The sequence below is a fragment of the Antechinus flavipes genome, chromosome 4 (genome assembly GCF_016432865.1).
Source record: "Antechinus flavipes isolate AdamAnt ecotype Samford, QLD, Australia chromosome 4, AdamAnt_v2, whole genome shotgun sequence".
Classification (NCBI taxonomy): domain Eukaryota; kingdom Metazoa; phylum Chordata; class Mammalia; order Dasyuromorphia; family Dasyuridae; genus Antechinus; species Antechinus flavipes.
Genome location: NC_067401.1, coordinates 449,120,968 through 449,147,577, shown reverse-complemented (window position 1 = coordinate 449,147,577; position 26,610 = coordinate 449,120,968). Strand labels below are relative to the sequence as shown.

Genomic DNA, 26,610 nt, shown 5'->3' with positions numbered 1-26,610 from the left:
CATATCTGTGTAACATTCCTAGATCACAATAGTCTCTACTTATGCTTTTAGCATTTAGTTGAGAATTGTCCTCTGGCATGAAAAATAGAAAACAATGAATTCACTCTCAGGCTCTGATAGACTTTATTTTAGAAAAATACATGAACTACATGTATTATAAACATGTACTTTCCAAATCAGTTTTAAATGAAAAGTTTAAAACAAATAGCACTTAATAAAAAAATATCAACCCCTGGCAATATTGGCATATCCATAGCTAAGGCTTGACATTAGTAAGAAGATTAATAGTTCATCTCTACTTCATCACCATTATCAAAAGCCAGTTCATTGGTCTGGACTGCCTGAAGAATCTGCATCCTTATGACTTCTATTTTTGTCTTGCTGTCCTGAAGCAGCTGTTGAGCTGTGGCAAGGAGTTTTCGATCCTATTAAAAAGGAGTTTCAAAATGTGAGCCAACAAAGGAGCATCATCATATCATCAATAAACATTTACTATGAGCTAGGTACTATGCTAATATCTGGGAATACAAAAAAAAAAAAAAAAAAGGGGGGGGGGGGCCAAAAATATTTAATTCCACGCAAATTTAAACAGGCAATAGCAAAAACAGAATTTAAAAAGAAATCTATTATATAATACAACAGACCTAGTTGCAAAAATAATAAAATTGGGGAGAAAAAACATTTCTATCTTATCAAAAGTTAACAATGGTGAATATTTAAGAAGAATCAAGTGATTCTTAATGTTAAAAAGCCCAAACATAGTAATTATCACCTCTATAAGTACCTATTGTTTTACAAACTATTTTATTCATAAGTTATGTGACACAGAAAGTATAACTATTATTTAGTTTCTATTTTACAAATGAAGAACTTTAGATTCAGATAAGCTGGGTTACTTCTTGAGAGTTATACAGGTAATAAAGACTAATTTATAAACCCAATCTCAAGTGCATTCTTTTCAATACCACACATTTTTCCTCAAAAACCAAAGAGAAATCTTTGAATATATAAAGTTATTGCTACTTCTCCTGTCCTTAATGTGTACAAAATCTATTGCATTTTTTCTTGTCCATGATAAAGATGGATCATAAATTTAATCACATAAAGCAATGTATGCCAAAGTGCTCTGACTGTAAGTCCCCCCTCTACCCCCTCTCCTATCACTTTTAGGTCTACTTCAAGAAATTATTTTTATGAATATCATCTACATTTTCCACTGGATTACTCTTATAACAAAGAATAAAAGAGAAAGAAAAAAGTTTCATAAAACTAAATAGAATCTGTTATTATATGATGTATTCCATTGGCAACCTTGGTTGCCTATCTCATGTCCCTTCTTTGATGCCAAGTTTGGTCATTTTAAGTTCATAGTATCCAATGTTAATTGTTTTTGTGTTGTTTTCATTTACATTTAATTGATGGACAGTTTTTTTGGCTATTTCTGAAAGTGCTATTGTGAATATTTTGATATATACAGAGCCCTTCTTTTTTGTCATTATCCTTGAGGTTTATGCCTAGCAGTGGAATTTCTTTGTTGAATGGAGATGTCAACAGGTAAAAGAAACACTTGAAACAAGTTTTTCAAACTCAGAGCAAAATGAAAAGACATTGTTATTATGTACTTGATAAAGAATGATGTATTCAGGTCCAGAAGGATAAGAAACCCTGGTAATTACAGACTTAAGAAAACCACGTAGCAAATTAGAATGAACGCCACAAGAAACTTTTCATTCTCTAGGTAGCTCTAGTATTTTCCAAAGTAGCTGATGCCATTTTGAAAATAATAGCCTCTAATAAACTCACTTTTCAAAGTAAGATTTTTTTTTAACAATTCAATGAATGCCTACTGAATCAGAAATATTAGATATCACAATATAATTTTCTTTTTAAAATAGTATATTTTTATTTTTCCAAATACATGCAAAGTTTTCAACATTCACCAAACTTTGTATTCCAATTTTTTTTCTCCCTCTCCTCTTCCTCCCTTTCTTTCTCCCTTAGACAGCAAACAATCCACTACAGGTTAAACATGTGCAATTCTTTGAAATACATTTCCATACTCGTTATGCTATGCAAGAAAAATCAGATCAAAAGGGAAAAAAAGGAAAACAAATTAACAAAAAATACTACAAAAAATGATAATAATACTATGCTTTGATCCACATTCAGTCTCCACAATTCTCTCTCTGGATGTGGCTGGCACTTTCCATCACCAGTCTATTAGAATTATCTTGAATCATCCCATTGTTGAAAAAAGCTAAGTCTATTACAACTGATCATCATACAATCTTCTTGCTGTATACAATGTTCCCTTGGTTCTACTCACTTCACTTAGCATTAGTTCAAGTAAGTTTTTCCAGGCTTTTTTGAAATCAGCCTGCTGTTTCTTATAAAACAATAATGCTCCATTATATTCATCTACCATAACTTATTTAGCCATTCCCCAGCTTGATGGGTATTCACTCAATTTCCAATTCCCTGCCATTACAAAAAGGGGTGTTATGAATATTTTTGCATCTATGGGTCCCTTTCCCTTTTTTATTATCAGACTCAGTAGACACTGCTGAATCAACATTGCCTCATTTTATAGCCCTTTGAACATAGTTTCAAATTGCTCTCCAGAATGTTTGGATCAACTCACAACTCCACTGGCAATGTATTAGTGCCTCAGTTCTCCCACATCCCTTCCAATATTTATCATTATCTTTTCCTGTCATCTTAGTCAATCTCAGAAGCATGAAATAGTACCTCAGAGTTGTCTTAATTTGCATTTTTCTAATCAATAATGATTGAGAGCATATTTTCCATATGATAAGAAATGGTTTTAAATTCTTCTTCTGAAAATTATCTGATCATACTCTTTGACCATTTCTGAATTGAGAAATGGCTTATATTCTTAGAAAGAGCTTTATCAGAAACTGGCTGTAAATTTTTCCCCCCCAATTGTCTGTTTCCCTTCTAATCTTGCCTGCATTAGTTTTGTTTGTACAAAAACTTTTTAATTTAACAATCATTTTATAAAGTTTGCTGGTTATTCCTTGCCTATAAATTCCTCCCTTCTCCCAAGATCTGGGTTAGACTAGCCCTCGTTCTCCTAATTTACTTAGAATTCACCCTTTATATGTCTAAATCATGAACCCATTTCAACCTTATCTTGGTATAGGGCATTAGATGTTGGTCAATACCTAGTTTCTGCCATACTAGTTTTCAATTTTACTAAAATTTCTGTCAAATAGGAGTTCTTGGGTTTATCAAACAATAGATTATTATAGTAACTGATTATTATGTCTTGTGAACCTAACCTATTCCATTGAACCACTTCTGTATTTCTTAGCCAGTATCAAATGGTTTGGATAGAATGCTTCTTTATAGTATAATTTTAGATCTGGTACAGCTAAGCTACCTTCATTTCTTTTTTTTTTTCATTAATTCCCTTGAAATTCTTGATCTTTTGTCCTTTCAGATTAATATTATTATTTATTCTAGCTCTATGAAGTAATTTATTTGGCAATTTGATGGTATAGCACTGAATAAGTAGATTAATTTAAACAGAATTGTCATTTCACTATGTTATTTTCAACAAATTCAGCCTACATCAATTTTTAGAAGTATCTCTAACTGGGGCTGTATAACTAGGGTTCCGTACTATACCTATTATATTGGCAGTTGACAAAAACCAAAAATGATGAATGCTAGAGTGGCTGGGAAAATCAGACAGATTAAAGCACTATTGGTGGAGTTGTGAACTGGTTCAGCAATTCTAGAAAGCAATTTGGGATTGCATCCCCAAAGCTAGTCAACTGTACAAACTCTGTGTCAGAACACAGTGATATTGCTACTCAGCCTCAAGGTCTAAGAAATCAAAGAAACAGGAAAAAGACTGATACATCCAAAAATATTTCTAGTATCTCGTTTTAAAGTATCAAAGATCTGGAAACTGAGGAATGGCTGAGCAAATTTTAGGGTAAACAGGATAGAATACTACTGTGCTGTAAGAAATAATGAATGGAATGCTATTGAAAAAACCTAGAAAACTTGTATGAATGCAGAGTAGGAGAGCAATTTATATAATAATAATATAATAATTATTGTAACAATACATGTTACAGAATAACAATACTCTAAAGAGAAACAATGTTGAAGAACTTAAGAACTCTAATGAACATCACAATTCCAGAGAACTCATAATGAAACAAATCAGACACTTCCTGATAGAGAGGTAAAGGACTCAAGAGTAATTTGGACATGGTCAATGGGGGAAATTTTATCTTACTTGATTATAACGTTTATAATAAGGATTTTGTTTTTCTTGCTTTTTCAAATCAACAAGAAGGGAAAGTACATAGAAAAAGAAAGTGAGTTTTCAAAGGAAAAAACAATTTAATTTAAGAAAATGATACTTCTACAGAGAAGAATCCAAATTCTACATATCTAGCCATTTTTCTTGCAAATAGCAATTTTGGATAGAACACCAGCTTTGGAGTCAGGAAGACTGGAGTTAAATCGGTCTCAGTACTTTTGAGCTATGTGACCCTAGGCATTTCACTTATCTTGTTTGCTTCATCTTTAAACTGAGCTGGAGAAGGAAATGACAAACTACCCCAGTGTCTCTTCCAAGAAAACCCCATATAGGATCATGAAGAGTGGGACACAACTGAAATAACTGAACATCAATCTAAAAGACATCTCTACCAGATATCCCAAAGATATCTGACTCAATATTTCTACAACAGAATTTATTCTTTTTTCTTCCCTCAGAAACTAACCCTTTTCTCATTTCTGTAAAAAGCACCACCATCCTTTCTGTCATTAAGTTCACAATCTAGGGATTATCTTTTCTCTTTCACTTCAAATCAAAAGCAAATATAGATTTTTATATCAGTTGCCCACACCCTTAATTAAGAAAGAAAGCATTCATATTTAGTCCCTTACCACCATTTATGATTACTAAACAATCCCTTAACTGACATACCCTATAACTCCAGTTTCCTCTTCCAATTGACTTCATACAGCTGTATAATTTATATTCCTAAAGTATACATCTGGCACTTTCCTCCACAAGAAGTGGCTTCCTATTAGTTCTAGAATAAAATACTTGCTCTTTTGTTTGTTATTTAAAGCTTTTCACAATCTGGCTCCAACCTGCTTATCCATACTGATCTCACATTTCTTTTCATACAGTGTATTTTAGTTTGATAGATTTATTTGTTTTTCCTCAAACATGGCATTCTATTACCTGTCATTCTTGAATCATTGAATTAGCTTTTCCACAAACTATTCCTCATTCTTGGAATACTCTTATTCTCACTAATACTTTCAGGGAATCTATCTCCTTCAAGATGGTGATTGCCACTTCTTATAAGGCAGTAGTCCTTCCTCATTTTCCTCATCCTTATTGTGCAGCCCCCCATTTCCCTGCTTTTTACTAAGTCTACATATATCTCCTATGTACAAAATGCTGAGGACACAAAGAAAAAATGAAATTTTCTTGGCTATAAGAAGTTTGAAGGAGCCAACACATGTATATATCAATATATGCAAACTAAATTCAGAGAATCAGCAGATATTTATCATAGGAAGAAAAACTAGAGCCAAGCTTTATTAAAAATTTTTTTCATTAATTCATTTATTTGTTGTTTTCCTGATTATTTAATATTTTCCCCTGTTAACATTTAGAACAACTTTTAAAATGTTTTTTAAAATTGAATTTCTTCTCTCCCCTATCCCCAACCCCCACTAAGAAACTACATGTGAAGTTATGCAAAACATTTCCATAAAAGTGATGTTGTGAAAGATCTCCCCCCTAAAAACAAACAAACAAAAATCCGTTTAAAAGAATTTTTTTTTTAAAAAAGAGAGAGTTTGCTTCAATTTTTCTGTGGATTTTTCATCATAAGTCCTTCAGAGTAGTTGTGAGAACTGTATTGCTGAGAATAGCAAAGTTACATATAGGTGATCATCCCAGAACATTGCTATTACTTTGTACACAGTACATTTTACTTTGCTTGAGTTCATGGAGGACTTTCAAGGTTTTTCTGTGTCCTGAAGAACCCCTGCTTTCAAGAAAACTAGAAACTCTAACATGGTGATAGTCACAAGGGGATGGACTCAAGTAATGGAAGATAGCCTAAACAAAAGCCTGAGATACAGGAAATGGAATACTGTATCTGAGGAACACTAGACAGTCAGCAGTTTTCTCCCAGCAGAATATATGTTCCTTATAGGCAGGGGTGAGTCTGTGTTTATCCTTATATCTCTAGTACACACTCTAGCAAGCACAGAGTAGGTGTGGCGATAAATTTTATTGAATTTAATTGTGTTCCTATACCCAAAGTTGGTTAAGTGCTTCAGTCTTGATTATTATTTTTAATAAATGAAAGCCCTTGTATTTCAGGCCAAGTAGCCAGGCTTAAATATTTCCAAATGCTGAAAACTAGAAAAACATTTAATTAATATTTTGCATCAAGAAGAATATAGACAATTCTCAAATTTGCTGACTATGCCTCCTAACTAGACATTTGCTTCAATTTATAGAATATTTAATATATTTGATATATTAGCTATGTTCTGAATATTGGCCTAGTTTCCCAAGAACACTTAAACTCATTTTGTTTAAAACTGAAATAATCATCTTCCTCCCCACAAACCTGACACTCCACTTAACATTCTATGAATAACAGAACTATGCCTCCTATTCCTCCCCAAGTCATCAAGTCATATTTAATTCTTTTATCTCATCTCTCACATCTCAACTACCAATTTTGCTTCTAATATTTTTCACTTTCTGTTTCCTTCCTTTGTATTTCTACTGCTACCCTCACCTCTTGCCTTGATTCCCAATCAATCAATAAGTATTTGAGTGCCTTTTATATGACAAACAATGTGCTAAGTGCTAAAGATGTAGAGATAAAAAAAATAGTCTCTAGCCACAGGAAGCTCACATTCTAATTGGGGAGGAATAGTGTAGCAAATAGCTTTGTATAAATGAAGTAATAATTGTAAAAACTTGGCACAGCGTTGGAATGTAGTAGATGTTCAATAAAAGCTTGTTCCCTTCCTTTCCTCTCCCTACAAAGCAGCTAAATACAGAATAAACTCGAAGTAACAAAAGAAAAGCACTAGAATTAAGGGAGATTTGGAAAAGGCTTCTTATTAAAGACAGGATTTTAGCTAACAATTGAAGGAAGCCAGGAGGCGTCAATGAAGAGATAAAGCACTCCAGGCACAAAGGACAGTCACTGAAAATGTGCAGATCTAAGAGATGGAATATCTTATTCCAAGGATAGAAAGAAAGCTAGTGTCACATATATTGTATCTAGGATATACTGTAATCTATTTAACATGTATAGGACGGCTTGCCATCTAGTGGAGGGAGGGAGGGGGGGGAAAAATTGGAATAGAAGTGAGTGCAAGGGATAATGTTGTAAAAAAAAAAAAAAAAAAAAAAAAAAAAAAAAAAAAAAAAAAAACCCTGGCATGGGTTCTGTCAATAAAAAGTTATTTAAAAATAAAAAAAAAAGAAAAGAAAACTAGTGTCAATGGGCTGCAAATCATCTGGAAGATGAAAAGTTGGAGAGAAGGAATAGGTTATAAAGGATTTTTTAATGCAAAATAGAAGAATTTAAATTTGATCTTGTAGGAATTTAAATTTGATATTGTAGGAAAAAGCAGATGATCAGATCTGTGCCTTCTGAAGAACATTCTAATAGCTGAGTAGAGGATTGACTGGAGTAAGGAGAGACATATGGCAGGCAGACCCACCAGCAGGTTGTTGCAACAATCTAGGTGTTGAGGTTGGTTTTGTTCTTGAAGATAAAAATAACATCACTATGTTAGAGTCAAGTTATAGTGTGTCCAACTGTGGCTGATTAGGCCACTATGAGCTCAGACGGCACTACTATAAAATGTATGTGTGAACATTTGGGGCGGATTCACTAAATGTGTGCACACCTCACGTTTCTTGAGCAAATTCAAAATTCTGCTTTACGCATAGAGTACAGCACCTTCTCTGATGAGGGTACACCATGCCGGATCGTCCTGTGTCAGTGTCATACAATCAATTCCAAAATTCATAAAGACCTTGAGAGTGTCCTGGTACTGCTATTTCTGACCACCATGCGAACACTTGCTCTGAGTTTTCCAAAAAAAGTAAACATACTTTTAGCATTCAAAAAATGTGGCCAGACTATTGAAGTTGTGCTCTTTACAGTAGAGTCTGAATGCCTAGCAATTTAATTCAAGAAAGGACCTCTGTGTTAGATATTTTAACCTGCTAGATAACTTTTAGAATTTTCCTAAGACAATTCAAAAGGAAGCAATTCAGTTTCCTGGCTTGGCACTGGTATACTGATAGTGTTACATATCCAGGTTTCATAGGCATACAACAATGAGATCAGTACAAAAGCTTTGCAGACCTTTAGTTTGGTAGGCATCTTTTAATAATATCCCTTCTCTCCCACACTTTCCTTTGGAGCAACTCAAATAATGATCTAACTCTGGAAATTAAATGCATCAACCTCATTATCAATGTATACATCCCTAGAAAGTATACTGCCATGGCAAGTGAACTTATCCATTATACTCAAAACGTATCCATTTGTTGTAACTGAATGGATTCCATGAATGGATGAGTGGTTCTGGTTGATGGAGCACTTGTGTTTTTTGGTCATTAATTGTTAGGCCAAAATTAGCGCAAGCAATAGAGAACTGATCCATACTTTGTTATATTTTGCATTGAGTGCACAATTATCTGCAAACAACAACCAAAAAAAAAAAAAAAAAAAATCACCCACCAACTTTCCCTCCATTTTTGTCTTCACTTGTAGCCTTTTTAAGTTGAAGAATTTACCATCAGTATGGTAGCTGACCTTGATGGCATGTTTATCCTCCCTGAAGGTGTTTGACAACATGGCTGAAAACATCATGCTAAAAAGAACAGGAACAAGCACACAGCCTTGTTTCATTCCATTGGTGACTGAGCAAACATTAAGAGCACCATCAATTATTCAGAACCCAGGCAACCAGGCCATTATGAAACTCACATACAATATCAATGAACTTCTCCAAGCAACCAAATTTTGACATAATTTTCCATAAGCCTGCATTACTGACAGTATCAAAGGCCTCAGACAGACTTATGAAAACTGTTTACAGACTTCTGTTCTACTCTTGGCATTTCTCCTGGAGTTGTCAGGCAGCAAACACCACAGATTGTTCTTTGGTCCTTTATGAAGCCACACTAGCTCTCAGGTAGATGACTATCCCAGGTAAAGGATCAGCTATTAAGAACATCTCTGGCAAGAACCCTCTGTGATTGTCATAGGACAATCCCTATCTCTTATCTTTATAAATATAGACAATGGAAAGTGTCCATGAACACCTGAGGAACAATGTCCTCTTGCCATACAATCCTGAAAATTTCAGCCAGCTTTTGTATAAGCAACAGACCTCCTCCCTTACCTCTACCCCCACCCTGTAAATTTTAGCTGGAATAGAATCAATACAAGGTGCTTTGCCACATGAAAGGAGCTTTAAAAAAAATTTCAAAATCTCTTATTCAGTTGGAAATTTGTCTAGGGAGGGACTGACTTCAGCTGGAGATATACAGTCAATGGCTTCAGTATTGATGGATAATGGTCTGCTGGGAAGTATTCAGCCCATCTTTCCAGTATCATGTTCTTATCACTAATTAATGTGGCTCCACCAGAAATGAGAAGCTAAAATGCACTATCTATCTTTGGCCCATAAATAGTCTTCAGAGCAATAAAAAAAGTGCCTTGGATTGTTATTATTAGCATAAAACTGAATTTCATCTGCCTTCTTACTAAACCTGCATCTAAGTTTCACTTGTACTTTACTTTTTGTTTGTTTGTTTGTTTTTTTTGCCGAGGCAATTGGGGTTCAGTGACTTTCCCAGGTTCACGCAGCTAGGAAGTGTTACGTGTCTGAGACCAGATTTGAACTCAGGTTCTCCTAACTTCAGGGCTGGTGCTCTATTCACTGTACTATCTACTTGTCCCCATACTTTACTTGTGAAGAACTTAAATGCTACCTTTTAAGATATAAATGAACTATCCTGCTGGTAAACCCTGTAGAGTTCTCATCTTTCATTTAGCAGCTACTGAATTTCACTATCACTTTCATCAAACCATCTTGATGTTTGTGAGTTTTCTGGTCCAGAAAAGTAAATAAAGTGCTATATAAGAAATCTTTGAAAGCTGCCCACTCCTTTTATTGCTCCACTAATACCAATCATGTGTTAGCTCAACTTTCCTTCCCAGTTAGTAATAAAATATTCCTGCTCAGAGAGGCTCTCTAGTCTGTTGACATTAACTCTTCTGGTAGTCACTTTGCCTTGGGGCCAATTCTTGTCGAATATGAATATTTGGACAGGATAAGTTTATGATCTATCTAGCATTCTATATCACAAATTGCCTTCATCACTCTCCCATCCTGTCTCTTCTCCTTATTGCCCATTTTTGTCAATATTTTCTAGGGAGGTGAATCTATGCAGTTTTCCTGTGTTTAAATAAACAGAAGACAATGGTAGTGGTAAGAAGGTCTTGGGATGCACAAGTTTCATTAGTAAGTGACCACTGCTATTGCTGTTTCCAATTCCATTCCTCCCAAGGACTCCCTTCTATATCTAGAAACTATTCTAGTATTACAATCACAGAATTATAAGTTTATGCTCTTTTGGCAAGTTGATAAGGGTCTTCAGGTCTTCTTAAAATTTTTCTATGACCATATCAGGGTTTATCATTGTGGAAGCACAGGTATTGATAATGGTGGCAGGGTATTTTCCTGAAACTGGAAATGGCACTGTTATGACCCTATTATTCACTCCTTTTGGTGGGCATTTTGGTAGACTTGTTGACTAATTTTGCAAAATCTACTCCAGCCTCAATACTCCCTTTCACTGCAATCACTGCAGAAAAACATGTATACTGCTTTATTATTTAGTTGACTTTTATTTGCCATTTTTGTTTCATTTAGAGCTGTTATTTAGAAATAAAACTGTTGAGTTCTCTCACAATAAGACCTGATTGTCTTTCAGGTCTACTGGATTTAATATTGTCTGTAAGTACGCACACATTCTATATACTGGTATTGAGTGGAATCATCTTTGCAAAACAATTTTTTTCCTTTCCACTGCAGGGTAGAATCTCTGCCTTCTGTAATAATCAGGCCAGGGCTGGGCAAGCAGACAATGATTAGGCTACCTTTTCTAGCCCCTTCTTCACACCAGGAGGTGAGCAGTATGGTTTTTATAAGATTGCTCAGACACATAGGAGGCTGCTGAAACCCACTGCTGCTACCAGTAAGAAGATGACCCTATGGCCTTGGCTCCCGGCGTACAGAGTTGTGGCTATGGCTCCCAGTGTATACCTGATGCTTCATCGCTTGCCTGTTACCTTAGAACTTTTAGATAGAAATGGTAAAATGGTATGGATGACATCTTTTGATTTGTACATAAACTATATTTAAGTGAGACAGAGCTGCACAAAGTTGTTGGTTTTGCTCTTTCTTCCAGAGCTGCCACAGCCCAGCAGATGTCAAGATGTAGCAGAGTCAAGATGACAAGTCGTGGTTCAAGATGAAGTGGTTGACCGTAATATCTTCAGATTCTAACAAAACTTCAAGTGTTCAACAGTGCTTCTTCAGCTCTTTCACGGCCATTGGAACTAACTATTCTCATATGCCCATCTGATTTAGCCTGTCGGTCAAAATGGTTTACCAAGATATGGCTCCTGGGCATGCTACAGCTTCTTGAAACTACAGGTGAGAGAGACCAGAATCAGATAGACATCAAAGACGGAAAGCAACCCTGAAAGGGCTCAGCAGCCCCACTAGTCTTCCCTGAACACAACTTACACCCCAGTATTGAGGTAATGAGGGTCAGTACCATAGGAAAGAAGGCATATGACAGAAACACAGCAATGGTGAAATTGACAGGCAATAGAATGCTTCTCAGGAAAGGAATGAAGGGAGATGGCAGGAGACGGAAGATAGTCAGGAGTCAAAGATGACATCTAGATTGTGATACTAGGGCTCTGGAAGGATAGTAATACAATTGATGATAACAGGAAATGTTTAGAAATATGTTAATTTAGGTGGAAAATGATAATGAATTTAGTTTTTGAAATACTGATTTTAAGATGTCTATAAGATATTCAATTCAAGATGTCTAATAGGCAGTTAAAGATGGCAGACTATTAATATATATGGAAAGAGGCTAGATAAAATTAGAAGATCATCAAGCATGGACATGATAATTCAATCAGGAGGCTTTCCTCCATATTTGGAATGAATTCTGTTTCACCTCTCCTCAAAATCCCCACTTTTCCTTCAAGGCCCAAATAAATTATTATTGGAAACCAGTAAGGTTGTTTTCAATTCTTAGAGTGATTCTATGATCATTTTTGCTATTTAGTGAAATTAGGAAAGTCGGTAAGTGAAATTAGAAAGTTAAAGAAGCAACACAGAAACAAAAATAAACAAAAGAAATCTCCCAAGTGTCATCTAATTAGTCTCTCTGCCTTTTAACATTTTGCCCAATTTAACTGCTGATATGTGAAAGCCTGGGTTTCACTACTTTTCATAAGAGGCTAAAGTGAAGCATTCCTGCAGACCATTCATAAATTTAGAACAAAGTTTTCCCTTAAAAGAAAGAAATGGGGGAAGGGAAAATGGAATCAGAATTTAGAAGTCCTCTTGCCCAACCTTGTAGACTGTAGAGTTCTTTGTAGAGATGAAACCAAGATCCAGAGAGGTTAACCAATGTAACCAAGGCCACAGAGGTTACAGTAAGTAGCAGATCCCTTCTTTCTAAATCTGAGCTCTTTCCTCAGGATTATGCTGCCTCCAGACATAACGAAATCAAGTAGGAAAACTTTGCTTATGAGATAAAATGTTTAGGCATTTTTAGAAAGAGGATAAGGAAGTAAGAGATGGGAGTAAAGATCTTCATTTGATTTAAAGGGAACTTAAAAGGGAAATGGTCCAGTAGATCTTGAGGGACAAATAATACATGCAATAATAAGCAGGGTAAGAGACATTTCATTGAAGACTAGCATTTGGTTTGGTGAAATATCTGAAATCTAAGCTTATTTGAAGATAATTAAATAAAAACCAATGAATTTGGAAGAATGAATAGAAGAGTTGGAACAGGTAATTAGATATTTTGGGAGTAATTTGGTTAGCAAAATATTTTCAAAATTGCCTTCAGTATAAATATTATTATTCAAAGAACCTCTGATTTCACCAATGTGGCTATCCCCCTTATGCAAGTATTATTTTAAAATTCTTTGGAAAGCTTGATCTTTCACAATTGTACAACACTGTCAGTATAAAATATGGGCCTTTAAAGTCTGAAGGAAATTAAGGGTCCTTCACAAGGAGCTTTTTAATTTCCTGAAAGCAATCCAGCATATTCTCTGGTATTTAATTCTGGACCCAATTCACTATTCATTTGTATTGTTATTTATCCAGAAAACAAATTGACTGATAATAAGTTGTTCCTCCAAATGATTTTCTTCACAATCTTCTCTATGTGGGTGGTCAAGTTATACCTCTCTTTTGGAGGTTCTTCTGGGAATCTTCTGGGACTTGATGCCTCAAATATGAAATCATATGAAGAGAAGCATTAGTAAGAAAAGCAATTCCTTTTTAATTTAGAAGAAATCCAGAACAGATTCTATTAACAGTGGCTTACACCTTTTGTAAGCAAAATACCTAGTCTAGCATAATGCTAGTCATAATAGCTTATGTTTGCTGGAATCTATCTGCCTTTTTAAGGAGGTACATACTGATTTAATTTGGAAGGTCTTATCAAGTTGTTGTTGTTGTTTTGGTAAAATTGATTTCTTTGTAAAATTTCTCTTTTTGTTCTCTGCAATTAATGTTGGTGCAAAAGCCACAATTACTCCTATGGTGATTTTTTTTTTCTCTCTCTCAGGATGCAGATGGCATTTTCCATCCAAAGTTTATTGGAAATGCTTTGGATCACTAAATTGCTGAAAAGAGGTAGGTCTATCATACTAATCATCACTCAATCTTGCTATTGTTATGTACCATGTCTCCTCAGTTCTCCTAATTTCATTCAGCACTAGTTCATGGAAGTTTTCTGGGCTTTTCTGAAATCAGTCTGTTCATCATTTCTTAAAGAACAATAACATTCCACTTCTTTCACATACCATAACTTATTCAGTCATTCTCCAACTGATGGGCATCCACTCACTTTCCAATTCTATGACATCACAAATAAGAGCTGCTACACACATTGTACATGTATGTCCTTTTTACCTCTTTTACAATTGCTTTAGGATACAGATCCAGTAGTGGCTCATGGTAAGATTTTTACAAATATTTTTACGAGTACTCCAATGAGGTGACCAAATGTCATATTTAAATGATGTTTCTTCTTGATTAGTAATCAAATCCACACCACCAAATCCTTTTCTTGATGAGTACAGGGACTGTCTGGGAGCAATTCTTCCATTTAGCTGTAACTTCTTTTTTTCTTCTGGCTTAAATGTCAGGAAAAATCATTTAGATAGAATTCTGCATCTTAAGTAGTATGCTCACTCTTTAGCCACTAGACAAGGATTACAGTTTTGAGTGCCAACAGTTCATTTATCAGCAGTTTAAAAACTGTAAATAGAAGATATTTTTCTGTCTACAGAAATGGCTATTTTATATTTTTTAGTTTCATGACTTCCCATGTCCAATAAATTCATCACCAAGAGGCCAACTTACTGAGCCTTTCCATACTTAGCTATGAATCTACATTGGCCTAAACATATTTCATGTTTTAAAACAGAACTATAGGGATAAAGATTGCCTTTTGACATTCTACTCTGGCAAAATTCCTATTGTGTAGTTATCAAGTTCTTGAATCCCAACTTCAGAAATCAGAAACATAAGATTATTTCATCTATATTTGTAAGTGGAAGACTATTTTATTTATGAAATGAGGTTTAAGTTAAAATTTGTCAATAATCCCAAAATGAATTAATAGGCAAGTTAAGAATTCACTTCCCCAATTTCAAACTTATTTCTCTATACAATGGAGCATGTTATTTCTGTAAGATCATGAAACCAACAAAGCAATTTTCTACAAACTTTACCATTCTAATTAAGGTTTTCTGGATGCAGTTGTTTGAGATAATTTAAACTGAATTTTCCTCTCTTCAAAAGTGAACAGTCATTTGTTAAATGCTTATGTATGACTAATAAAAACAATTTTCAAATATATCATGTATGATATGGGAATATTCTCTAAACCTTATGCAGGTTCCCTAACATTCTTGGGAACATAAGAATTCTTTCTTCTTTCCCGCACCCCCCATTTTCACCACAAGTATTAGATATTTCTATGTGGAGTAAGCCTTATTTGTTCAGATGATTTCCTGTTTTATTATTCTATCACAACTTCCCACCATAGAACCTAACACAAATTCTCATCCATCTATTGGCACTTACTCAAAGGCATCAGAAGAACTGATTGTTACTACCAAAGAATGTCAAAATTCAATTCATAAAGTGAATATGGCATGACACATACTTTATGTTTTAGACTTAAATACATTGATCTTAAAGTATCAGTTGTATCACTTAAGTATGGAACTGAAAAGCTAAAATGTATTTTGTGAATACTTTTGGTTTATTTCAAACAATTGTAGAGAAAATTGCACTACATAAACATATTATTTACCAATTTATTCAACTGTTTATACAATCTTCAAATAAGATACTAGATCTATTAGATCTATATCTTAAAGTAACAGTTCTACATTAGGGTAGATAATAAACTTACCTTTGAAGAGCCATTTGAATACATCTGTATCATATTCTCTGCTCCCTGTTTTACCTTCAGTTCTATGTCCAATTGTTTTTTTAAGGCCATCAATTTATTATTGCTAGTAGAACTACGAGGATCACTATTTGGAGTATCTGGGGTCCTTGGACAATCTGTGAATTAAATGAAATGTAAATATTTACTCAAAAACTAATAATCTTCTAATGCTGTAAGATAATACCTTTCAAAGGATACATCTGTGTGCCTTGTAATAGTTCTATAACTATAAACAATCAGAAGCAAATGAATTCCTAGATGATTTTTTCTCAGGGATGTTACAAAAAGGATTCTTGTGTTGACTGAAACTTCAGATTCCATTCAACAAGCATTTATTAAGTACCTACTGTTTGCAAGGCTTTGCAGTACAAGAAAAATGTAAAAAGCTAGAAAGCCATTAGAGTAGCTTTGATGTTAAGACTATGAAATAAGTTTACTACATCACCCAATAAGTATTTAAAAAGTGGGACATCAAAGGTGGGGGAGAGATGGGAAAAAGGAAAAAAAGATTCAGTAAATTTTTCTAATGTTCTAAATACTCACTTTCAACCTCTTATGAACTTCACTACCAGTTTTCAATTAAAATGATTTGCTGAATCTTTTGTCAACCGCTGACCTAACATCATGCTCTTTACCTAATTTCATAGGGAGCACAACAAAATGCTAGATAAACCAATGTGAATGTCACTTTGTGACTAGAAGTCATCTAAATGTAAAGATAGTACTTGGGAAAAGCTTATGTTTTAGGCATTCAAAGCCTTTCTCATTTAATTTCTATTGTAGAAAGGTCTTTCTAAGAAAATTTCTTTCAGGTGCTACTGCTGTGTAGATCAGTGCCAATATTAAAAACAACTATGGGCCAGGGGAGAGGATTGATGGATCCATTTTAGCCACACACTAAAGTGTGTCAGATCTTCCTTGATAGCTTGTCATAATGTTGAAAAACTTTTGACAGTTTCAGCCTCATGGCTAACAAAATCCTTAATAATTGCCAAATTTTAATTTTTTTTATTCTACAGCAAGATACCTGTAAGCATGTGGGTAGACAACAGATCTGTACTTGTAAGCAGAAAGGCCCGAGTTTACTTCAACTTCAGATTCTAATTGGCTGTGTGACCCTGAACAACTAACTTAACCTCTGTCAGTACAATCTCATTTACAAGCAAATCAAGACATTCACCTCATAAGGTCACTGGTCTTTTTTGAGAATCAGGATGAACAAGAGATTCCACACAGATATTTTGCAAACATGAAAGTGCTAGGTAAAACTATTGTTGTTATTATTTTGCCTAAACTTGAGAATCAAAAGAACTGAGTTCAAATCCTGGCTTTGTGACCCTTAAAAATACTCTATAACCTCTTTTTACTTCCCAATACGAAGTAACTAAGTCTCAACGATTTCTAAGATCTTTTTCAGCTTTGAATTTTTCTGAAATCTCAATACCTGTTCAAGAGTATCCCAGGACTAAATAAAGAAAATAAAACCTTGCATTTACGAGAAATACAGAAATGTCAGTGATAAGCCAGTATTGTCAATATGAAAAAAATGTATAAAACAGAAGATATTTTTAAAAATAGGATGGCATAATTAATATCTATTATTGCTATTTAAGATTAGCATATTATAGCTATTTCTGAAACAAAAAACATACTCTGAAGATAAGTTTATAGAAAATCATAATGAAATTTAGTCACTATATTTACATACATACATTTAATATGTAGGCTAATAAAAGACTATGTTTCAACATTTACCTCGGATTAAAATATTTCTTTGTAAAATTTTTATAGCTGATAAAATATGAGCATTATCTTGTGAAATAAATTTCACAAAATTCCTAATAAGGAAATATATTTAAAATGATTATAAATATATAACCTATATCAAATTGCTTGCTTTCTTGAGGGGGGGGGGAGGAGGGGAAGAGATTGGAACTCAATATCTTATAAAAATGAATGTTGATATGACAGACGAGGCTCTTCTTCAGCAATGAAGAAGATACATACTCTCTGCATACTCTGCATACAGAGAGAAAACTATGAAGCCAAAGGTGTATCAACATGTAATATTTCATCTTTTTTTTTTCTTTCTCAAGGTTTTTTCCTTTTTGATCTGATTTCTTTTACAACATGAGAAATATGGAAATGTGTTTAAAAGAACTGCATATGATTGCTTGCTGTCTTGGGAAGGAGGGAGGTAAGGGAGAGAGGGAGAAAAATTTAGAGCACAAAGTCTTACAAAAATGAATGTTGAAAACTATCTTTACATATATTTGGAAAAATAAAATACTAATGAGAGAAAAAAAAAAAACAAATAAACCACCTCCTTCTCCCCACAATATTATTCTCTGAAAGTTTTTTCATCATTCATCCTTTTGGTCAGGTTGATATTCAAGTAAAAAGAGTATCAATGCTGATTTATCTTGATAACTTCATAATAAAATTGATCCATTTTTTCCTTCTCAGTAATAAATGCTGATATCAGTAAAAATATAAAATGAAGTATGCTTCAAACTGCAAAAACCAAAAATGAATGTGGAAAACTATCTTTACATGTAATTGGGAAAAAATAAATACTAATTTAAAAATAAAATTATGGTTTTACTACATATATATTTTAACAATACAAAAGCTGAGGATTCTGGGAAAATGTCAGAGTAGGTTGTTAAATTTCAAGTTCTCCAGATTTCCCCACAAATAGAACAAATTTGTTCCTCAAGGCGAACATGGACCTCTGAAAAAATCAAGAAGACTTGGAACAGAACAGGGACCCTCCAGAGACAACCCAAGAATAAAGACCTGGGGGTAGGGATTAATCTGAAGTATTATGAAAAAAAGCTAAGCAATTAGAAAAGGAAGTACAGAGTCTCAAAGATAAAAATAATTCTTTGAAAACTAGAATTGGGCAAGGGGGAAACCAGTGAAGCTATGAGAGATCAAGAAATAACAAAGCAGATTATAAAGAAAATAGAACACAATGTAAAACATCTTATAAGAAAAATGACAGATCTAGAGAACAGATCAAGAAGAGAAAATATAAGAATAATTGAACTGCCAGAAATTTCTGACCAAAAAGAGAACCTTGACACAATAATACAGGAAATAATCCAGAAAACTGTCCTAGAGTGATAGAATATGAGGGGAAAGTAGAAATAGAAAAAATCTACCTATCACCACCTCAAAGAGATCCTTTGAGGAAAACACCCAGTAATATTATTACCAAATTTTGAAACCCCTAGATCAATAATGTTTAGGATTTTCTAACAACCAAACCTGAATTTAACAGAAAATTTAATATATAAGAGCCAATATGAAAGATCAATTTTAAGGAATTTAACTGGGACAAATTTTAAACATGGACAAATTTATGGGTTTTATATATGCATTATGTATATTATAAGTTTAACAGTCACATCAACATTGGAATAGCTCAAAAGAAAGTTTGGCACAGTTAAGGTAAAAATAGTAATCAAGTTATACAAATGAGGTGCAGAGAAAGAACAGACACAGAGGCATTAGAGGGAGAAGAAGGGCTCCTAGTTGTGAAAACCTAATAATCATTTTAGAAATGGGTTCAATAGACAACACTACATATATTCTATAAAGAGTACAGAACCCTCCAAAATCTATAAAGAAATAAGAAGGGAGGGATGGGCAGAGGGAGAAGCAAAGGTAGTGAAGGAAGAAGACAAGGGGGAGGAGGATTTTTCTTGGGTGAGGGGAGGTTAAGTAATAGTAAGACATGTTAGGGAGCAAAATCAGCAGGGATAGGAAACATGCGTATATAGGGGTGTATGTATGCATATATTTACATGTGCATATACATAAATATGTTTTCTTCATTGTAGCTTGCTTGGGAGTGAGAGTGAGGGTGGGGATGAAAGAGGTAAAAAAGAATAACATAAATAAGGTGCACAGCACAAAACCAAAGAACAATTTGCAAGGAAGTAAAGAAATAGTGGGACATTCAGGGATATAATTTCTTCTACACACACACACACACACAGACACACACACACACACACACACACACACACACACACACACACACACTCTTAACCTGATAATTTGTTGTTATATATTTTGAATCCTTCCTGACATTTTGCTGGGCATATAACAATGCTCTCTTTTGTTTTGCATTTCTTTTCCTTTTTTTCTTACTCTACTTTTCAAATAAAATAAATTTAATAAATAATATATAATAGAAAAAGAAAAACTAAACAAATAAAAATATATATAAAAAGACAATACAAAAACTGAGTCTTATACTTATAAAGCTTCACCATAAAACAAACAAAAAGCCAATTTTGCCTGTAAAACTATTAGAATTATCCTCAAAATTTAATTGGCTACGAATTCTAAGGATCAGGGATGTTTAAAAAGCTTCCTAGTATCTAGGATTTACCTCGAGTACAAAGAACAATCAGCTAGGTGGATTGATGATCCAGTATACTATGGACAACAAGGAGGTAGAGGAGCATTCAGCTGAATCAATGCTCTGTACTCACTAAAAATACTTCTGTTACAAATTATCAAAATCTTCTCAACATGTTTTATTTGTTCCAATATTGAATGTGAAATACCCCATCAGCCCAGTAAACCTAGATCTGTGACAAAAGAAAATAGTTCAAACCACTCATAGTTGCAAGAATTTTTAAAACCTAAAAACGTTCATCAATACATCAAGGTAAGACAGTAAGAAATACACATACATATACTGCCCTTCCCCAAAAAAACACACATACATACATATCTTTCTTATCCCTGCTAATTCTTTGCTTTAATTCTGCCCCTTAACTTGCTATTACTTAACCTCTACCCCCTCCTTATCCACAGATCCTTCCTTTGATTTTTCCCCCACAATCTTTGCTTCCTGATCTGCCCATCCCTCTCCTCGTCTCTTTTCTAGATTTTGGAGGGTGCTATACCCTTCATGATGTAGATGCAGTGTGATCTATTTAACCTATTCCCGATGTGAGTAGGTTTTCAGAATTATAAGCCTTTCTCAAACCTCTCTAATGCCTGTATTTTTCCTTTGCACCTCATTTATATAACATAATTATTATTTTTACCTTAACTTCCCCAATCTTCCTTTTAAGCTACCCTATTGTTGATGTCAATCTTAAACATATACTTCCCATATTAAAAAAAAAAAAAAAAAACCTATAACCCTGAAATTAGGAGGAACTGAGTTCAAATCTGGACATTTAAGACTTCCTAGCTATGTGACCCGGCAAGTCACTTAGGTATAAATTGCCTCAGGTGGGGGAAAAAAAAAAACTGTAATTTTGTCCATGTTGAGTTCTTTGAAAATGATCTTTGAAATTGGCTACTGTAAGTTCAATTTTCTATTAAGTTCAAGTTTGGTTGATAGAACATTCTGAAAATCTCAAAGATGACTGAATGTCCATTTTTTCTAATTCAGTATTACAAATAATTTTGCTGGAGATGATATTTTTGGCCATAGGCCTAGTTGTTCTGATTGTTGGTAGATATGCTTCCAGAAGCTGCAGTTTTTAATTGTGGCTGCTGATAAATCCTATACAATTATAATGGTAGCTTAGCTCTAGCATATTTGAATTAGTTTTTATTTTGTTTCTTTCAAAATTTTCTCTTTGATCTGGAAATTTTTGAAATTTGACAATAATATTGTGTGTTTTCATACACAAAGAATCTCTCTGAGGTGATGATCGATGGATTTCTTCTATTTCTATTTTCCCCTCAATGTTCTATCACCCCAGGACAATTTTCTTGGATTATTTCTTGTATTATTTTGTCAAGATTCTTTTTTAATCACAACTTTCAGGTAGTCCAATTACTCTTTTCTTTTGTCTTCTTGATCTGTTCTCTAGATCTGTCATTTTTTTTTATAAGATCTTTCACATTCTGTTCTACTTTTTCATTCTTTATATTGTTTTATTTCTTGGTCTCTCATAGCTTCACTGGTTTCATCTTATCCAATTCTAATTTTCAAAGAATTAGTTTCATCTTTGAGATTGTATCTCCTTTTCTAGCAAGTTAACTTTTTTTTTTTTTCATAATCTTGTTTTTCTGGTAGGTTTATTATTATTATTATTATTATTATTTAGTTTTTCTCAATGTCTCATTTGATTTTTAAATTCTTTTTTGAGTTCTCCTATAAATTCTCTCTGGGCAGAGAACCATTTCATGTTACTCTTTGGGGTGGAAGCTTTTTTTAAATTTAGTGTCTTCCTCTCTGAAGATGAACCTCAGCCTTCCCTATTCTCATAGTAAGTTTCTATGGTGAGTCTTTCTTCTTTACCAGTTCATCTTTTTTTTTAAATAAGAGGTATTAGTACAAGCACCTCAGACCCCCAACTCTTCAAGCAGTTGAGGAGAGGGGAAGAGAGGAGTAAGAGTTTCTGTGGTTTTTGCAGGAGGCTTCAGCCAAAACCAGTTAACCCCAGGACTCAAGACACTGGAAATGTCTGAGGAGCCAACCTGGAGGTATTTACACTTCATATGGGGACTTTCTTCAGATCTTCATGGCAAATTTGTTTTATTTGTAGGGGAAACCTGGAGAGCTTGTAACTTAACAATCTACAATCCCATCTTCCCAGAATTCTCCCCCCTTCATATGCTTTTGAACTTGGAAAAGTGACTTGTTCAAGCACAAGGTATAGAAAAAAAAATTATCTATCAAGAACAATAACACAAAGTTTGTACCATACAGGTACACTTGGTCCCAGAGACTTGGGAAAGCAGACCTCTCTTGTCATGACCAAAGCAGGGGGAATTTGTGAAGGTGGAAGCATGACAGTTGTGCTGGTTTGACTGATTTTTAAAAAAATTTTTATCTGTGTTATAATGGAAGCCTGAATATGTAAAGGAAAGAATTATTTACATTTTTTAAACATTTAATTTTAAATTTAATCATATAAAATGTGTTAGCAATGCAGTGATTTAAAAATACAAATGATACCCAATTTAATTCCTGTGCATTTATAATACTTTTAATAAATACTGGCCAAGCAGTTCCATTAACAGTAATATCAATAGATATTCCATTCCATTAAGGCACAGCAATTAAATTCATTTTTTTTTTTTTACTATCAGGATAATATAATTTATTTTCACCATTCCTTTTCAGCAGGGTAGTTCAATACTTGAATTCTAATTCAGAACAATACCACTGCAAAGAGATAAATTATACTGGAAAAAAAATGTGTCAGTTATATATTTGTAAATGATTGTTAATATAAAACAAGTAAAAATGTTTCCATAATGCATTTAAAGTAGGATTATATCTCCAAATTTAATTTATATACAACTATTCCAGGAACCCCCTACAGAAGGAAAGAGGATACAAGTAGAAATAAGATTTTTAAAAATTATGAATTAAAAAAAATATATATATAGTAATAGCAAGATTTGCTCATTAAAATACTAGAATTTTTAAAAGACAATGTGACAAATAGGTTTCATTATTTTTTAAAATTTTAGTTTGAAATTTTACAATACAGCCATTCAAAGATCTCATATGTAGCTAGGTGGCACAATGATAGAGCACCAGGCCAGGATTCAGGAAGGTTTAAATTCAAATTTAACTTCAGACACTGACCCTGGGCAATCATTTCACTCTGTTTCAGTTTTTTCATCTCAAAAATGAAATGGAAAAGGAAAAAAATAAACCATTCCAATAGTTTTGCCAAGAAAATCCCAAATGAGGTGACAAAAAAGTTGAACATGATGGAAATGAGTAAACAACATCCAGAGGTCTAGATCTAAGTATAGTTTATTCTGATACTTCTTTTAAAAAAGATACCTCATGAAGATATATAGATCCAAAATGAAAAAGTGTGCTGTTGGCTGAGCTTAATAAATAAGGATATTCGTTTTTCAATTTCATCTATCTTATGTAAAGGTTTCTGCTGAAAATTAGTTATTACTCTTGCAAACTATTCAGAAAATATTTTTATATTTTTAATAAACGAATTCTTAATCTACTGAAATTATTTTAGAAGTATTTTCTAAAGAAGTTAATTTTTGTTTTCAATGTAAGCATGTAGGCTTACTACAATTCTACTTAACTTATTTATTTATTTGTTTGTTTGTTTGTTTGTTTGTTTGTTTGTTTGCTGAGATGATTGGGATTAAGTGACTTGCCCAGGGTCACACAGATAGGAAGTGTGAAGTGTTAAGTATCTGAGGCCAGATTTGAACTCAGGAACTCCTGACTTCCAGGCTCTATCCACTGCGCCACCTAGCTGCCCTCTCTACTTAACAATTTTACTTCATTTGGGGCAACAAAAGCCTATGTCTTCATTTTGAAATGTATGTTAAAGATGGGTTCTGCTCTGGGGGTGATTAGAGGTGCCCCAAATTTAACGTTTTTCATGCTACTGTTTTTAAAGCTAGTTAGTTCTGGGGGTCTCTTTAAGTTTTAATTCTTCAAAGATGGTTGATCTAAAGGGAGGGGTGGGTCACAGCTATTCTGGCCTGTATTCTGGTCTGTGAGTGACCACAAATACTCTTCTCTCTGCCCTGGAACTACAACCAGGGTTCCTATACTTTTGTGGCCATGAGACTTAATGAGTTTATGTTCTTATGTATCCTGGGATTTAGACTTGGAACTGATTATGGGCAATATAAGGGTCTCACACCAAAGCAAAGAGTCTCTTGTAATTTCCTTCCAACCAACTGTCTGACTCTTACCCTTGTACCTTTTTTTTCTCCCTCCCCCCAACTTTTCTGGGCTAAAGCTATGGAAGATTCTTTCAGTGTTTCAATCATTTCCCATGGCCTGCATAGGGCTCCACTCTCACCTGAGTGAGAGAGAGCTTGATTGCTAAGTTGTCTTGGGCTGGAAAATTGTTTCACCCTGATCTTTTGTTCTGCCAGAATTCATTTTAAAGTATTGTTGTAAAGTTGCTTGGAAGGAAATTTCAGAGGACTCAGATGAGCCCCTGCTTTACTTTGCCATCTTAGCTCCACCCCCAACCACTTTAAAAAAAAGAAAAAGAAATATAATCAAAATGAATGTTAGGACTTCCTAAGTATAATTTCTATCATATGCTAGGATCAAAAATATGTTTCTTTTTTTGGTGGGGATACATAGCTTAAATACTAAAGTAGTTATACAAGTAATGTTTAGAAATGTATTCATGTCCAATGAAGCCACGAAATTAAGAAGCAGTATAGAATGATGAAGAGAAATAGTATCAGTTAAGAATAGCTGGGTTCTCGTAGCTGGCCATGTGACCCTGAATAAGTCACTTCACTTCTCAATATTTCCAAGAAACACTTAGAATTATAGATTGCTGAACACTTATGGATCTGCATTGATTGTGGGAGTAATTTGCCAGGAGCGCCTATATTAATAAAGCCACAAGTCTTCTCCCTCCCTACCCCACCCCCCAAAAGAAATCAGCATAGAAAATAATTGGTTTCTTTTGAAACTGTGGCAAAAATATATGGAAGAGCATCTTTAGGTATTAAAGACTATGTATTCATCTTTTCAACAGGCTTAGTAAAATGTAGGCGAATTCAGATCTGACTGTGTGTTGTGGTTTCACTCCTTGTTATTCAATTACCAGCAAGTACCCTTTGATTAACTCAATTTTGTCTAGTGGATAGGATATTTGTGGCAGGAGACACTGAGACCATTCCAATTACTACAGGCCTAATTTCTATGGAAATATATCAAGGCAAAAAAATGAATATTTAATAAAATAGAGGATTTTGATAAGTTTATTTTGATTTTATTTTAAATTATTTATTTTTCTTTATCTCATTCCCTACTATTCCTAATAAGAAATACAAGGTCCATAACATGCTTTCTTTACTCCTCTGTTCCTAGCAACAGTTCATCAAGCCTTCAAAGAGGACACAAGTACTTTCTTCCCAACCACATAGCAAGAAGACACTTTTTTACATAAAACAGCATGAAATATAGAAACACTAAGCAGAGTTCTCTTTTTCCCTAGGAAAAGAAGATTATAGTTTTCAATGAAAACACATGAAGCATCTATTTATAAAGGATCACAGTTTAAAGGCAGAAAAAACATCAGGTAATTTAGTCCAAACCCCAAATATTTTAAAGATAAGAAAACAAAAAGCCAGGGCAGTGAAGCAACTAGGTCAAGACCAAGATTTGAACCCAACTCCTCTAATACCCAATCCAGTACCATTTTCATAAAACTACATTCTATTATGTATATTCTATTTCTAGTATTTTATCTGTTATTTCAACAGCAATGGACATTTCTATTTTAAATTCTGAGTCATGGAAAATAAAGTTAAAGGCATGTGAACATCCTCAATGGTTCCAAGCAAGACTATGGTCTAATCTTTCAATGAGGCTGATGGAGAACACTGCCACAGTTAGAAATATATCAAGAGTTTGTAAAGGAATTTAAGTACAATAAAAGAAAATATGGTATAATCTTGAAAAGTTTTATTCCTAATTACCCCAAACCTAAAAAAAAAATTTCTCTCAACTAAAAGTTTCACTTACTGCACTTTCAAGTATACATTTTCTTGTATTTTCATACTGTATTGTTCTCTATCTTTTAAAAGATAGGTGGCCTGTAGCCAATGAATTCCTACAAAGTGTAACTGAGAAGAGACTATTGTACGGTAAGGTACTGAAGCAGAAAACTGGATATGGATTGTTGGCTGTACCTTTTCCAACATGTTTTGCATGATTGGCAGAATTTTAGACATTAGCAACAAAGAGTAATGAGACCTACAGGTGTTTATTAGTCAATGTTGCACAAGAGGAATTCCAAACC

At 33.9% G+C, this 26,610-nt stretch overlaps 1 protein-coding gene across 3 annotated transcripts in view; it reads right to left on the bottom strand.

The window, feature by feature from the left end:
* PKN2 (protein kinase N2) overlaps positions 1 to 26,610 on the bottom strand; it is a 181,389-nt gene that overhangs the window by 69,606 nt on the left and 85,173 nt on the right. For all 3 annotated transcript variants that reach the window (XM_051999330.1, XM_051999331.1, XM_051999332.1), the window contains 2 exons: positions 15,818 to 15,972; positions 308 to 425 (listed from right to left, as the gene is read on the bottom strand). In XM_051999330.1, coding sequence (XP_051855290.1) covers positions 308 to 425; positions 15,818 to 15,972 — 273 coding nt within the window. The remainder of the gene's footprint in view (positions 1 to 307; positions 426 to 15,817; positions 15,973 to 26,610) is intronic.